This window comes from Acartia tonsa, chromosome 12, assembly GCF_053477335.1.
Source record: "Acartia tonsa isolate MP-2025a chromosome 12, ASM5347733v1, whole genome shotgun sequence".
Classification (NCBI taxonomy): Eukaryota; Metazoa; Arthropoda; class Copepoda; order Calanoida; family Acartiidae; genus Acartia; species Acartia tonsa.
Genome location: NC_137271.1, coordinates 324114 through 341828, shown reverse-complemented (window position 1 = coordinate 341828; position 17715 = coordinate 324114). Strand labels below are relative to the sequence as shown.

General features: G+C 31.3%; 1 protein-coding gene across 1 annotated transcript; it reads right to left on the bottom strand.

Annotated features, from left to right (window-relative positions):
• Nucleotides 1-2728: 2728 nt before the first annotated feature.
• On the bottom strand, nt 2729-17715 carry LOC145333808 (uncharacterized). Its single transcript, XM_080179048.1, has 10 exons — nt 17587-17715; nt 16929-17148; nt 16203-16369; nt 11924-12052; nt 11061-11113; nt 10723-10922; nt 10042-10101; nt 9498-9596; nt 3011-3068; nt 2729-2835 (listed from the first exon to the last, which is right to left on the bottom strand). The coding sequence occupies exons 2-10, from the start codon at nt 17033-17035 to the stop codon at nt 2743-2745; spliced, it is 966 nt and encodes a 321-aa protein (XP_080035174.1). The 5' UTR covers nt 17036-17148; nt 17587-17715; the 3' UTR covers nt 2729-2742.

Genomic DNA, 17715 nt, shown 5'->3' with positions numbered 1-17715 from the left:
TGTGTAATTTTGTGTATCATCATTGGATTTGGGGATGTACATCAATTTATCAACCATTTCCAGCCCTCTTTCTCTCTAAAATTTTAAAGTATTTAAAAATTTGAGAGATAGATGATTTATCATCCATTGAACTATGCCTACCTCCCTGATTTATTTATACTGCTTCATTAAGAATAGCCATAGTTCATTAGTAAAGGGGACAGGTCAATAGAAGATTTATCAATCAAAGCTCAAAGATTTTAAATTGTTGATAAACAAAATTTGCCTTGTCATATATTAATATTATTGGTTAAAAAGTTTGGACACTGCTAATTTAACAGTGCTTAATACAAGTACTTAAAGTTTTAAAGCAAACGAATGATAGATCAATTATAAAACGTTGGGTACCAATATACTTTACAGTCTAATGTCTCCACCATTCCTGAACAAAGCTACTCTATAACTACAGTATCGTACGTCTGTACGTCTATTTTAAATCAAATTTATCACGAAAGGCAATAACCAGTCAAATACCCAGGAATCTAAAGGTATAAGACAATTGCCGATAATTTGATGTAAATCACCAATGATTTTATCAGGAATCTAAAGGGATAAGACAATGGCCTATACATTAATACACATTTCCAATGACGATACACAAAATTACCCCTTCTGTAGATTACAATTTGTGATTGAAATTTCTGGACACTCAAATTAATGAACTAATCAATCAAAATTAATTTAGAACCTTCAAACCAGCAAATAAGGAAACGTTATCATAAAACATTGGGGACTATTGTTGTGCTAATGTCCCCTTCTTCCTTGTAAATACATTAATATGTATCGTTTTTTTATTATATTCTGTAAATGACTAAAAAACTCGACTAGAATTTTTTCTCACTCCTAAAATGCGGATTATCTTTTGTAAACACAATTTTTATAAGCTTTTATACAAATATCAGGGAGGGAGGGGGCATTGGCCGATAAATTGATGTATACCCCCAATGATGATACACAATATTACTTCTTCTGTAGATTATAATTAGTGGTTGTATCGTTTGGACACTCAACTTATTTAACCAACTAATCAAAATTTAATTAGACCCCAAAGGTGTTAAGACAACGAATGAAAAAAACATTATTATAAAACTTTGAGGACTAGTGTAATAAACAGTCCAATGTTCCCTTACTAGCTTAGCTTATAAACAAACTTAGATAGATTAAAAATATTGGTTCAAAAGTTTATACACCACTAGTTTGTAACAAAACAATTACAATTATAAAAAGTACCCAAAGTTTTTGAGCCAACTAATGAGACATTATGGTTATAAAACTTTGGGTTCCAGAGTAATTTATAGTCCCATGTCCCCTCCCTTCCTGTTGTATTACACTAAATAAATAAACTTAAAACAAAAAATAACAATTCACGCCGTATTTTATAGATTTTTAAAATTACTTAATTAAAATCAGTGTTTTATGTTTTCATTTTAAATTTTTCTTAATCTCATTATACAAAGTAGTAAGGATTTTTTGGTCTCAAGCTCAAGATTTGATTTTTAATAACTACTGAACAAAATCAGTTTATTATATTAAGGAAACTTTACATAGGTCCAGGGAAGGTTTAAGGCTATTTTTCAAACTCCCTTCTAATACAGAACGCCTAATTGATTAGAGCGCAGCCTCTCATAGATTATAAATATCTTAGATAACATATTTTTTGTTAACACTTAAAAAGGTACATATTAGTTCTTTTATTTCCTATCTAGAGGGAGGGTTAGTTGTTATTTTATTTTAAGAATGACCAAGCCATAATTAAGATCTTAAGCAACAAATATAAATATATTTTATCTCTTAAGTAGAGGGATTTCTCTTGAAATTCTTCTTTGTATTTAAAGACATATAGACGTATGTAAATTGATGAAAGAGTAGCCCTACTCCTTAAGAAATGCGTATTGATAAAACAAATAGAATTACGCTTTAAGGTCACAATATACTCTATATAAATGGATATAGAATATGTGGATATTGCGACAGGGAAATTTTGTCGTCAATTTAGGTTATTAATATTGTCATCAGAAAAGGGGATGGGGTAAATTCAGAAGGGGTGGGGGAAATAGAGAGTATTGTTTGATTAGCCAGTTGGGAGATACAATTTATTAGGGTAAGCGAGAATATTACACAATATCCACGTATTCTATATATCCATTTCTATATATTAGTCATTTTAGATAATAAAAGTTGAATTTGTAAAGAAACTTAGTTAAAGAAAATATGGGTAGAATTAGACAAACAGAGAGAAAGATAGAAGGATAGCTAGATATCTAGAAAGATATCAAGGACATCAAATGTTACAGTTCTAATGATTCAGTCTAAATAAACATTAAAAAAGGATGAAAAAAACCATTAATGCAATGCTTAATAAATCAAAGACTCTTTAATCATTTGTTTCGGACAAACAGACATTAATTATGAAATATAGAAAAGCTATGATTTTAACCAGGTGTCTTGATATGAATTGATATACTTTCTTAATGATAATAAATAAAATTACTTCTTTGTAGATTGGAATTATTGGTTGGAAAGTTTAAATAGTGTAAGTTTAAATTAACCAATGAAGATTTAATGGAAGTACCTAAGGTTTTGAAGACATCAACTAAGAGAACGTATTTTAAATTTTAACGTATAAATCTTTAGGTTACAACAAGCATAATTTAAAGTCTAATGTCCCCTCCCTCCCTGAATTTTAAAAACTTCTAGATAACTTCAGAACAAATGAAATGTTACTGTTCCTAAGTCTTGAATACTTGATTGTTCTGAGGATTCTTCACCCCCAGAGCAAAAACCGGTATAAAACTCCTGAAAAAATTTGTAATCTTCAGAAAAATCCAAAAATATGTTTCCAGGACAGGTTAGGTTAAAATATGAATATACACATAATCCCACATTAGGCATTTATAAAATACCTTTAACATGGTTTAAAATAGGTCCGGTTAGTCACGTGCTGATTTTGTTTCGCGACTTTCTCGTTTACCTTTAGTGATTGACACAGCAGGATAGAGTCAGCTTGGTCACCATCTCCTTCTTCACTCCTAGGATAGATAGATAAATAGATAGATAAATAGATAGATAGATAGATAGATAGATAGATATATAGATAGATAGATATATAGATAGATAGATAGATAGATAGATAGATAGATAGATAGATAGATAGATAGATAGATAGATAGATAGATAGATAGATAGATAGATAGATAGATAGATAGATAGATAGATAGATAGATAGATAGATAGATAGATAGATAGATAGATAGATATATATATAGATAGATAGATAGATAGATAGATAGATAGATAGATAGATAGATAGATAGATAGATAGATAGATAGATAGATAGATAGATAGATAGATAGATAGATAGATAGATAGATAGATAGATAGATAGATAGATAGATAAATAGATAGATAGATAGATAGATAAATGGGTAGAAGATAATAGAGTGAGAGAGAGGGAGACAGAAAATGGAGAGATATGTTTAAAACAGATAGACGTACAGACTGACAGACAAATAAAACTTTGTATGCCATGATACTTTTTATTTTTCAAGATTCTTATTCTGCTTCTCTAGCTTATGCAAGCATAGTGACATTTATCAAAGTCTTGAAAACTACTTATAAATCAGGCATAGGACAATGGAAGATAATTTAAATGTTCTCAACCACTAATTGTAATCTACAGAAGGGGTAATTTTGTGTATCATCATTGGGGATGTACGTCAATTTTTCGGCCATTATCTTATCCCTTTAGATCCCTGTTAATTAACTCTTACTTTCTTTCTTCTTTTTATGCTAATTATATTAGACAAAATTTACATAGAGTCAACATTGATTTGTAAAAAAGATATTCGGGTATAGTCCCTTTCGTGACAACGCCTCTTAAGGGACGTTTTGTCATATTTTCACAGTAGCTTTTCTTCTATTTCTAGCCTATGCGCGGGGCTCTGAAAATACGACTAAACGCCCCTTAAGAGGCCTTGTAACGAAAGGGACTATACACAGATACACTAAACAGAGATTTAGATTCTATCAAGAATGTATAAATATTCTAAAACCTTATAACTTACCATTGCTAAGCTTTATTTTAGCATTCTATATCTGACATTTAAGCCGTTTTCAATATTTTATTATACACAAAAATCTGTAAATTATTCTGGTACCCAAAGTTTTGTAGCCAAATTATCTTATTCGTTGGTTCCAATACTTTGGATACTTTTATTGAATTTTGAATAGTTGGTTCTAAACTATGAGTGTCCAAACTTTTAAATTCTTATATACAGAAGGGGTAATTTTGCTTATCATAATTGGAGGTGTATGTACAACAATTTATCATTCACTGTCTTATCCTTAAGATTCCTGCAGTTTCATTTAGTCTTATAAAGTGATGCTCGCAGTTGGCTAAATTAACTATATCCCCCAACCAGCCAATTTTCTCTATCCCCTGTCCTTCTACTAGATGATCGAACTGACCAATAAAGGAGGTTCGTATTAGCAACCTAAGTAACTACAAATTTTCCCCTTTCTATATATTTTTGTATATGCTATATTTATTACTCTCTATGTTACCTCTATTAAGCATCATAGCTCGGTGGTAATTAACAATTTAACTTTTTCTTTTTACCAGCTTGATGGATGGACAAACAGATATATTTTCAATTAAAATAACTGAGAACAAGATTTTGGTTAGTCTAGCTTTCTTTAAGGTTATAAAGGGATAAGACAATGGCCGATAAATTGATGCACATCTCCTATGATGGTATAAAGTTACCTCTTCTGTAAATTACAATTAATGGTTGAAACGTTTGGACACATAACTTAATTAAACAACCAATAAATTACAATTAAAGTCTCCAAAGTTTTTAAACAAACGAATAAGAAACCTTTACTATAAAACTTTGGGGACTAGTGTAATAAACTGCCCATTGTTTCCTTCCTTCCTACTTTAGAACTGTTTTATTTTCATATTTTACTTGAAATAGTAAATTGAATAACAGCTAAAAATTCAGTTCTCATACAATTACAATTGTAAAACATGTAATTAAAATGTTTTTACTTAAACAATAAGGCATAAATTAAATCAAAGTTTCACTTAATATTAATATAATTATTACAAGAAATAAGGTCTATCTTATATAATAACTGTTTACTAATCTACAAACCTTTTTTCTTTATCCATTAAAGGTCATATTTATACATAAGAATTAGTAGAAGATTATTTCATCAGCTAATATACCAGAGCATTCCAAGAATATGAGAATAATCAACATTTGAGAAAACCAGGAATAATATTCCCAATGATAATAAATAAAATTATCCCTTCTGTAGAATTATTGGCTGAAATGTTTGGACACTCCAAACATTCAAATTAAAAAAAAATACTAAAAGTTTTAAGGCCAACGATAAAAACAACTAGTGTTATTAAAAGTCCAAAATCCTGAGCAAAACAAACATCATTGTGTCATTGCTGCGCTACTTTCCTACTTATGGACATAAATGTCCTTTTTAAAATATTTAAAAGTATTATTTTTTAGAAAGCTTGAATCACCAAAAATGGCGACAACCGATATATTATTACTTGGATGTTGCACCAGATTTTTATGTACTCTGATAAACTGATGCTCGCAACTGGCTAAGGTAACGATATCCCCCATTAACCCCCTTTACCACATCATCTTCCCTCCTACTGGATGAACAAACTGACCAATAAATGAAACCCATGTTAACCAGCTAAATTGAAGACAAATCCCCCCCCCCCTTGTCAATATATCCACTTATATTCTTTATCCATTATGGCGACACATCGCATTTTATTTATTCAAAGAATATAATAGTGAAATTTTATTCGATTGTTTAACTTCAAACAATTGGGATTTATACAAAACCTCAACAGGAATTGCCATATTTGGTTGATGTCTAGACTTTAAGCTGATTTTTAATATTGTAAAGGGTTGATTTTCCGGCTGGGGCTTACAGGCAGCTGACGCGCGGCTGCCGAGTCATAGTTTTTAGTTTGTGTTAATGCTTAAATAATGATTATTTGACTGTTTTATTTGAACACCCTAAACAATAAAGATGTCACAGTCTATCTTTTATACAATTATTTTTAGTCAGTTTTTAAATAAACTTTTTCTTTTTACATTTTTTTGTGAGAAGAATTGTATATGTCCATCCTTTTTACTTGTCCGTCCATCTGTCTTTGGGGTAATCATTCTTTACTTGTCGGCTTAATGAGATCACTTGGTGTACGTAATCGTTAAATCGATTTGTCCGTTTGTTTGTCTGTATTTTTTTTTAATTTCAAGATTTTTGTTTTAATATTCTTGTAAAACTGGCTATAATACGAATCTCACAATTTTTCATTTTATTTTCCGCCAAAAACTTTTAATATGATTTTATTTTAAAACTATCTAAAATCAAAAAAGGTCTCTAGTTTTCAAAGCATCACAGTATATTTTCTTTTCAAGCTACTGTTCTTATCATCCAACTGTCTAATTTTGTCTTTGAAACTAGTATAATTTTTTAGGGATCTTCAGGAATAACACAATGGAAAATAAATTGATGTACACCCCAGGGGCGTCCAAGCTTTTTATTTTTTTTTTTTGGGGGGGGGGGGTAAAAATTTTGGATCTACTGCAGTTCACGGTAAAATATTGCTGGTAACGAATATTGCTAAAAAATCATGAATTTTAAAGGCTGCTAGCTGCCAAACGGCTGAACGTACAGATCATGCCCGCACATAGTTTTAAGCGGCATAAAAAGGCCTAAAAATAATCTGGAATAACCATAAATCAATAATGCATAATTATCTTGCAGTGCAGAGAAGTGCGCGAAAAAGACCTATTTTACACGGTTTTTCTTCAGTGAAGCTTTCCCTGTGCATCATTGGATCTTGGCTATTCCAGATTATTTGTAGGCCTCCTTATGCCACTTAAAATAGTGTGCGGGTATGATCTGCACGTTCAGCCGTTTGGCAGCTGGCAGCCTTTAAAATTCATAAATTTTTAGCAATATTCGTTACCAGCAATATTTTACCGTGAACTGCAGTAGATCCAAAATTTTTTAGGGGGGGGGGTAATTCGTGTTTGGGGGGGGGGGGTAAAATGGCACGCAAAGCGCGCCGTAAATTTTTTTTACCCCCCCCAAAATTTTTACCCCGGGGGTAAAATTTGCTTGGGGGGGGTAATTACCCCCCCTGAAATCTGTTGGCAGGGGTAAATTTAGTTTACCCCCCCCAAAATTTACCCCCGGGGTAAAATTTTTGGGGGGGGTAATTTAAATTTTATTAAATATTTAGTATTAAAAATGCGCGCGAAGCGCGCAGAAATTTTTTTTATTAGAGATTTTTTATTTCTGGGGGGGGGTATTTACCCCCCCCAAAATTGTTTGGGGGGGGGGTAAATACCACCTCCTAAATGGTTGGGGGTGCTTACGGCACCCCCAGGGTAGGGGTAAATTTTGAATGGGGGGGGGGTAATCACCCCATTACCCCCCCCCTTGGACGCCTATGGTACACCCCAAAATACAATAACAGATTTACCATAAAATTGTTGGTGGAAAAAAATTGGATATATCTTGGTTTGTACAACCAAACTAAGATTTAACAAAATGGCTGAAACCCAAAAAAAAGAGTGAACTTATTTGTAAAACATGGGGAACCATTTTTATTTACAGTCCAATGTCCAATATATCTTAAAAACCCACAACAAACAGTTATTGTTAGACCCAAAATATCTTCCAATGTCCTATCCCTGAAAGTTATATCTAGCCTGCACATCTTGAATCTTAATATCAAAGTCGTATTATATAATCTTTCCATTATAGCTCGATTAGAGCCCGTTCTCAGTCATACTGAAAAATCGTGTATTATAGACAATTTTCACGAATATCAAACTAAAAATCATGAAAATTATACCAGTTTGGTTAGCCTGTGATTTCATGATATGATATTTCATTTCAATATCCGCGGAAAGCTATAATACGATGCGATAAATAACTATTATAATCGTAGTTTTTCTCCATTAATATTTATTTATAAATCCTAAAAAAAGATGTAATCTGTGCGTTTATTTAAGGTATATCTTCTGCTAAAATTGTAAAATAGGATACTATACATGATATTTCAGTAAGGCTTAGATCCGGTTCTAATCCAGCGGACATTAATCGGTTTGAAGCCATACTGGAAATAAAATAATACGGCCCTGTTGATGATTTCACCTAATAAAATTATTTAGAAAACAAACCAGGACCTTCCTTTCTTTAAGAAGTTAATACAATACAGCAATTTTTAAATAAATACTTAGGTAGGGAATTAGTTGGCTTAAAAACTTAGGGGACTTTTATTGAACTTTGATTGGTTTGTTAATTAAGTTGAGTGTCCAAACGTTTAAAGCACTAGTTGCGATCTATGGAAGTGGTAATTTTGTGTATTATCATTGGGGATTTACATCTATATATTGGCTATTGTCTTATCCCTATAGATCCCAGGTAAAACTACTCTTTGATTAGATTACGTCATTATGGCCGTCCATATGTCAAGTCGAAAAATTACTCTAGCTAACAAGATTTGGAGATTTATTAAGTATTAATTTAAAAACAGTTTATTTAGTTTTCTTGTATTCATTCGAATCCGGTGGATAGGAACCGGTTCTCATCCATACGAAAAAACTATGTCTAGCATCGTATTATATCCAGCTTTCTACGGATATAAAAATGTACAATCATAAGATTAAAACTAGTTTTTTAGCCCGTCCTATTCTTTATCGACTTATTTGATGTTCTTGTAAAATTTTAAAACCAATTAATTTTAACATTCCTCCAAGCAAAGTATTTACTTTTTTATTGTCTTTAGAATGACGCGATTTAAGCCTACTCTTAAAATAAAACTTTTTTAAAAATTGCTTATTTAAAGAAAAACTTGCTGTTTTATAGTCACTTCTTTTATTTTTTAAGTGCATTTTCTATGCCCAAATATGTGAAAAGGTTTATTTATTCAAAATAGATTCAATTAAATTTTCCTTTGTTTTTTTTAGTTATGTTAATTATAATTTTAATGCATATATGCATTCTAATAATGATTCATGAATATGCCATAATAATTATTTATTGTATCGTATTATAGACAGCTTTTCGCGGATATTATTATGAAACATTATAAGATAATACCAGTTTTAAGATTTTTATGTGTGGAAAATGTATGTTATACAATGCTATATATTAATTTTTTAGTGTGGCTAAGAACCAGTTCTAATCCAGCGGATATTAATCGGTTTCGAAGCTAACCTGGAAATATCATTCATGTTGTAATTTGATCTTTAGAGATTCAACCCTTTTTGACTGTTTTTCAATTTTTTAAAAATGTAAATACCGATAGATATATACCTAAAATGATAAATAGATATGTGGATAAAGATATAGATAGAATCATAGTTAGATAGAAAGCAATAAAGATAAAGATACTAACCCATGGCTGGTAGAGCTAGCTAGCGAATGTGTGGAACTGTGATAACGTCCCGAGGACCCGCTACTCTCGCTCAACCGGTCAACCGATCCAAGTTTAAACCTATACAAAGAAATGAATAATTGTTTCACTGGACTTTTATTGAATATTGATTGGTTGGTTCAATCTAGTAGTATATAATCTTTTTCATCAATCCTTTTCTCCAGAAAGTGTAATATTGTTTTCCATAGTTGGAAGTGTGCATCAATTAATTGCCCATTGTCTTATCCTTTAAGACCTTTGGCTTAATGGATATTGATAGAATATACGTGGATATTATGACAAGGGAAAAAAGTGTCGTCAATTCAGGTTGCTAACATGGAAAACAATTATTGAGCAGTTATTTCATCCAGTAGGAGAGTGGGTCATTTTTTCAAGGGGGGAATTGCTATTTTAGCCCGCTGCGAGTATCTTTTTATTAGAGTAAATGAAAAAGGGGGGAGGAAGTTATACTCTGTTCCTGGCTTATATCTAGAATCACATGAAGAAAAAATAATAAAATGCTTACCTAACAGCACCCGTAGAAGTATTGTTAATTTCTTCTGTGTCTTCATTTGTTTCGTGTAACCTAAATTAATAAATTTAATCACAAACTAGCAACAGACAGAAAGACAGACAAAATTATAGACAACCACACAGAAGATCATAGAGAAAGATGTGCAGACAGACAGACATACAGACAAACTACAAACAAACGTACAGACCGACGTACAAACCGACATACAGAAAAACCAACAGACATGACATGCTCATGAGATAGCGGGTCAAGTCATAATGTGCTTGAACGTGAAGCTTGATAGCCCTAGTGGCTATACAAAAGTGTCTCAGCCTACTCCATGACTACTTAGGTCCAAACCCTAAGAGACCATGGCTAATCAATCAATCAATCAAAAAAACAACCTCAATGTTCATACAGAAAGTTAAACAGACAGACAGATATAAAGACAGACAGACATGTAGATAGCTTTTCACGAATATTAAACTGAAAAGTTAAAAAGGCCTGTGTTATGGTTTTATGATTTTTATTTTAATATTCATGAAAATTTTTCATAATACGATAGTATGCATGGTTTTCCTTATGACTGTGAACTGGTTCTTATCCAGCGGATATTAATCGGTTTCTAAGCCATAAAGGTAATGATAAGTATTGTTTTCAAATTTCAAAATCTGTTTATCAACAAGAACATACCTTGACACCCCTTCGTTATGTGCATGGGGATTTAATAGATGGGGGTAGGGGGAAGAGGATGAAGTGGAGGTGGGGGAGACAACCGGAGGGGCGGGTGGAGGTACGGCAGGCCGTACAACAGAATAATTTCTTGAAGATTTTCTACGACTTGGCGTTTGTCTGTCAGTGCTTGAGTTAAGGTACCCACTGTCTGAGGACATCTAGAAAGATAGAAAATAATTAGATATCATGATTTAGATACCAAATACATCTATTAAATTAGAGATTTTAATCTTTAACTGAATTTTTGGACATAAGTTGAAAGTTGAGTCGACTAAATGAAATTTTTGGACAAGTACCTGGCTATAAGTCGACGAATCTCTATCACTGTCGGCTCCAGATCTCTCTGTATCTAAATTATTAGAAATTAATATTTGGCCTTTTTTAATGAATATATTATATAACAGTTTAATGTGGAATTATAACAATTTATAGGCTAATAGTAAGTTTCTTATGAAAATTAATAAATTTTTAAATTGGGATAGAGAACATAAGAAGAAGCTTTTTGTCAGGGAATAGGGAATGTGTTCCTGACAAACAATTTTAAGTGAAAATTTCTTTACAATCACCTTCCCTTATTTCTTCCCTTCTTACCCACTTCCAATAGTTACATAAAATTAATTTTCGGCAATTTCAATTGAAATTAATTGACTAAATAGAACTTGTAATGTACAACTTGAAGGCTTATAGTAAATTAAGCCTTTTAATTTTATTATATCAATTTCTATGGCTTTTAGTAAATAAATATAATATCTTACCTACTGTATGAATATTTATAGGTTTAGCCCCCTCCTCTTCAATGGTTATAGTGAATTATAACAAGTTGTAGGCTTATAGTAAATTAATTTACTTCTTAAACTTCCTAGGGCTTTTAGTAAAAAGATAAAATATTTTACCTACTGTATGAATATTTATAGGTTTAGCCCCTCTTCTTCAATGGTTATAGTGAATTATAACAAGTTGTAGGCTTATAGTAAATTAATTTACTTCTTAAACTTCCTAGGGCTTTTAGTAAAAAGATAAAATATTTTACCTACTGTATGAATATTTATAGGTTTAGCTCCCTCTTCTTCAATGGTTATAGGGAATTTGTAGGCTTATAGTAAATTAAGATACTTCTTAAAATTCCTAGGGCTTTTTAGTTAAAAAGAAAATATCTTACCTACTGTATGAATATTTATAGGTTTAGCCCCCTCTTCTTCAATGGTGAGGGTGATATAAAACATTTTATCATCTTCTAAACCAATACTTTTGTGTATTGATGGTCTTCTTCGAGCTTTTCTATTTGAACCTGTAAAAGATTGATGTTAATGAAAATAACTACTATAACAGGGATAAATAGGGATAAGATAATGCTCTATAAATTTAATGTACATCTCCAATGATGATACACAAAATTACCCCCTCCATAGATTAAATTGGTAGTTAAAACGTTTGAACACTCATCTAAATCAACCAACCAATAAAATTCAATAGTTGCCTCCAAATTTTTTAAGCCAACGAATAAGAAAACGTTATTATAAAACTTTGGGGACTGAAATTAAGGATATTGTCGTAAGTTACTTTCTACAATTTTTACACAAATGCTATTTCACTAACAAATTTAACGTCACAAAATTTCTTTGTAAAAAAATCTTGAAAATTTCTAAATCACAAAAAATTGGAAGATCAATGTTAACAATGAAAGGTTTAAAATGCTACTAAATATCTCAAAAATATGAATTTCAACCAATTCTTAGCATGGATAGAAATAAGGTTTCTTAAAAGTTAGGAAATAAACAACATTGTAGATAAAAAATATAATTAAGATTTGTATAATCTAAGGCAATTTTTTTCACAAAAAAAAATCATTTGATTAAACAATAGGTACATAAGTTGTTTGTCTGTTTTTAAAAATAATTATCATTGATTCTTACCTACCTAATACACTTTATTAATTTTATTAGTGTTTTTACCAAAATGAGAAAAAAAACATTTTATAAATGTCATCAAAGATATGACTTGAATAATCCTTCTTTAACAATCCATTAAAAGTTTTATAAACATAAATCTTATGAAATATAAACTTAAACCTGTCTAAATTCCTTTTTTAAAAACACACAATTTGCAATTAAAAAGAAATATATTGTATCTTCATATAAACTCCAATTCTATCAACATTTAATAGCAAAAAAATCTAATTAAAATATTTTGAAATTCTTGAGAAATTTAGAAGCGGTTTTTTAGTCAATAAATACTAAAATGTTACAATAGAGATTTAAACTGTAGAACTCTATTTCTTTGATGTTATTATATTTTAGAACCATTTTAGAACCATCTTTAATACCAAAATATTTAAAACTAGAAAAGACAATGCAAAGCCTAAAAACATCTAAATATTTGCTACAATATTTATGTAAATAAGGAGGGATCTAAAGGGATAAGACAATGGCCGATAAATTGATAAATCTCCAATGATGATATACAAAAATACCTTCTGTAGATTACAATCAGTGGTCGAAACTTTCCATACTAAATTTTATGAACCAACCAATTAAATTTAGACTAACCTTTTTTTATATCTTAGATTTAAAAAGAAAGATAATTTTTTTTTTTTGGGGGGGGGGGGGGTGGTGATTTTTTTGTGCGGGGGTGGGAGTCGACCACCTCCAATTTTTAATTTCATTTTAAAAAGAAAAATTGTAAAATTAGATCGAACCTCGTAAAAGTGTCGAACTATGACGTCAGAAAAAAATAACAATTAACCAATGAGAAGCCAGTATTCACTGTAATTGACCAATGGTAAAATATATAGCGGTCTCTCATTGATTAATTGTTAATTTTTTCTGACGTCATAGTCAGACACTTTTACTGGGTTCAATTAGATCATTCGCTACAAACAAACAGATAGACATCCAGTTACTTTTTTTAAGTATTATCAATAAATGAGTAATTCTAAGTTTAACTTCTAAGATATAAAACAAGCAAGGTATATTTTGAATATAAGATAAAAAGAACGAAAAAGAGAGAAATAGAAGGAGATAAAAGAGTGCAAAATATATTGAAAAGGACAGCTAGAGAAAACGAGAGGGAGTCTGAGAGAGGAAGAAAGAGAAAAGAAAAGAGATTAATGATTCAAAATGAAAAAAGTAAAGTTAGATAGATTAGTTTGAAAAAAAATATTTTAATTTTAATTGTATTTTAAAAGAAGAATATATATTAATATAAGATACAACAATAGAAGAAAAAATAGAAAAATAGACATAGAAAAAAAGATAGATAGATAGATAGAAAAGGATTATCAAAGAGAGAAAGGGTTTAACTTTGTATATACAGTATAACAAGAAGATAAATAGATGGATAGTTAGATGGATAGATAGATGGACAGATAGATAGATAGATGGATAGAAAGAGATTATCAAAGAGAAAGGGTTTAACTTTGTATATACAGTATAACAAGAAGTCAAAAGTTCACTAGATCAAAATATTTACAGTTTTTACTATGAAGCAATGCTTAAAAAAAAAGTAATAAGATGTTTGTCTGTCTGTACCGAAGATCTCACTAACCGCTGAACTGATATGGATCTTCTTTACTATGTAGCTTTTATAGGTTTAGAAAAGGTTTATATCTATTTTAGGGGAGGGTACCAACACTCTCCCAAGAGTAATCGCTCATAGAAAAAAATTACCCCTCTAGGCTCTCCCCCAATTTTTTTTATTTAAAAAAAAAACTTAAAATGGGTAGGGTGAGACTTAAACCCCCATCTCCCACATATTAAGTACCCCTTGAGCCCTCTAGGGGCGTAGCCGCTATAGTTTTATTTAATACAGTAGCTACGTCCTTTAATATCTCAGATATAACTAGATAAATTTCTAATAATATATTAATTTTAAGGCAGGTTTTAAGCTATAATTTTTATTTATAGCTAAAATATTAATATCTTTTTGGTTGTTTTGTAAGGAATATAAAAATATTGTGCATAGGAATTAAATTTTGCTATTGTGCGAACATTAAACAGAGGGAAAGGACAGGGATCTAAAGGGATAAGACAATGGCCGATAAATTGATGTACATTCCCAATGATGATACACAAAATTACCCCATCTATAGATTAAATTTAGTTGTTGATACGTTTAGACACTCACTTAAATGAACCAACCAATCAAAATTCAATTACAAGGTTGTAAAGCCAACAAATAAGAAAACGTTCAGACAACGAACAAGACTTTGGGGACTAGTTTATTAACCATCCCAATGTCCCCTCCATCTCCCGGAAAAAGGTGATTCCTGAAGTCCATTATTTTAACTTGAGTAGCTAGATGTTTATGGATTAAGTATAAGTTAGCATTAACTTATTAACTTTGATTTCATGGGTAAATTTTCTGATTGAACCTATAACAATTAGATCTTTCCAGCCTATAATGATGTGATACGCCAAGAGATATTACTTTGGTGCATTATATGTTCAAACGCACTTTAGACAACTAAAATTTTGATTGCACGATATTTGTATAGAAATCATGTTTTGGTGTTCAATTATTTTGAAAGTAACTGTCTTAGTTCACTGTGATTTAGTACACCAACACTATTCATAGAAACCGCCTTAAAAAAATGTTGGCGCATTTTTAATCCATGCTTGCACCTATTTATCTTCACTTTAGAAAGGAACAAAAATACCTTTTGTGTGAGTGGCTAATCTCTGCAAATAAAGGTTAGTGCAAATATACAGGGAGGGAGAGGACGTTTATTACACTAGTCCCCAAAGTTTTATAATAACGTTTTCTTATTCCTTGGCTTAACAACTTTGAGGACTTTATTAAATTTAGCGTCCAACCGTTCAACCACCAATTTTAATTTATTAAAGGAGTAATATTATGTATAATCATTGGGAATTTACATATTTTATCAGCCATTGCGGCTTATCCCTTTAGATTCCTGGCAAAAAAGGTTATTGCAAATATTATGCTTTTTTGTTTATATTGTTTTTTTTCTTCAAATGTTTAAAAACATGTGAAGTGCATTCATTTGAAAAATGTGCAACTTTTGACCTGTGTTTATTTAAACTATCCTAGTATATAAAAAAGTATTAGTTTTTCATTTTAGGAAAGTTTCACATATGTAAAATTATGGTTTTAAAATGTTCTATTTTCAAAATAAGTCTTGGGATGTTTTTTTTTATCCTTCTTATGCTAGAATCTATTAATCAAACAGTCAATATAGAATATATCTTTGACAAACTATCTTTTTTTCAATAGAGATAATCTAAAAACACGCTCTTTAAATCAGCCAATAGGATAATAGTGTAAGAACAATACGACCATTTTATTGTTTGAAATATGTACAGATTTTGATTAGAAAGAGAAGATGTCAGGTTAAGGGATAAGTTTGACGATCTAGACATATTATTTCTTTTCTATATATTTCTATCTATACATTTGTAGCTACATATTATCTATCATACCTGAAACTACATAACCCTCAGTGGGGAAGGCAGGTCCCCCTCCAGTCTTTCTTATCCTGGACAAACTTCTAGTGATATCCCTGCTCTTCAGGGAGAAGTTGGTCTTCAGTTTGCGCATTTTCTTGTTGGCAGCCTCCGCTATCTTGGACAAGTTCGTGTTGGGGTGTCTAATGTTTACATTTTAGCAAAGTTGAAAATTGTTATAGTTGTCCTTATATAAAAGTAACAGGATGTCTATCTGACTCTCTGTTCGTATGTGTGTCTGTCTATAGTACATAAGGATCTTGCTGACTACTTGAACCGATATGGTTCTCCTTTACAATGTAACTGATCATAGGTTCTGGAAGATTTAAAACTATTTTAGGGATGGTACCACTCCTCCCCAAAACCACATTTTAAAAAAAAAATTCTTTTTCAACCTAAAATTTTAAATGGGTGAGGGGTCGACTTCCCAACCCACCCTAAGTGCCCCTAGAGGCCTCTAAGGGTGTATCTGTTAGTATTGTATAAACTAGCAAAAGGATAATAACTCACATAGAAAAGCCGTACATTTGACAACATACATTGTATTGTTTCACTGCTAGTAGTGTGTACTGCCGACTTCATATTGAAAACTGTGTAGATACTGCTTAGGTTCTTTTTTTGTGACTATTTGTCATTCTAAGTACGATCTAACTTAGTTATAAAAAGACAGCGCTATGAAAAATTATGCTTTGCTAAATTTGCCTGTTTAAATCATCCGCCATTGTAGAGGTACTACTTCCCACAGCTGCACCATTAATATTACTCGAGGTTGCGTGAGGAGACGACATTCTCATATGGGACAACGACATTCTCACAGCATTAAAGTCGTCTTCAATTTTGGAGTTTTTGTTGTTGTTATTGCATGTTATGTCGCCGTTTCGCGGATTTATCACTTCATAGATGGATTCATATAACTCATCATCTAAATTTAAAATAATAAATGATGGAAATAGGATGTTTGTTTGGTTGTCTGTAACAAAATACCTGAAACCTAGACTGATTATAATTGATAGATAGACATGTTAGTGACAGTTGTCATTAGCAGAAGATTGATAAACATGTTTGTCTGTCTGTTTGTGTGTACCAAATAAACTCACTAATTTATGATCTGATATGTTTCTCCTTTACAATAAAAAAATTAATAGGTCTAGGGTAGGTTTGAAACTATTTTTGGTAAAGTTACCATCACCATCCCAAGAGAAATATTCCATAACAAAGGACCCCCCCCCCCCCACACAAAATCAAATAATATTTTTTTCTTTTCTTTCCCCCCCCCCCCTTCCTTCAAGTTCCCTAGTAGCCATTTGGGAGGTAGCCGCTAGAATAAAATAAATAAAGATATATTAAAAAAAAGGGATACCTTTATTTTCTGCAGGTCTGCTGGCAGCCTCCCTCACAGCTCTGTTCCAGTCCCTACCAGAAGTTCTGAAACCTATGACCCGCTTGCTTGACCGGACACTAGAGCGTACACTTCTCCTAGATAGATAGA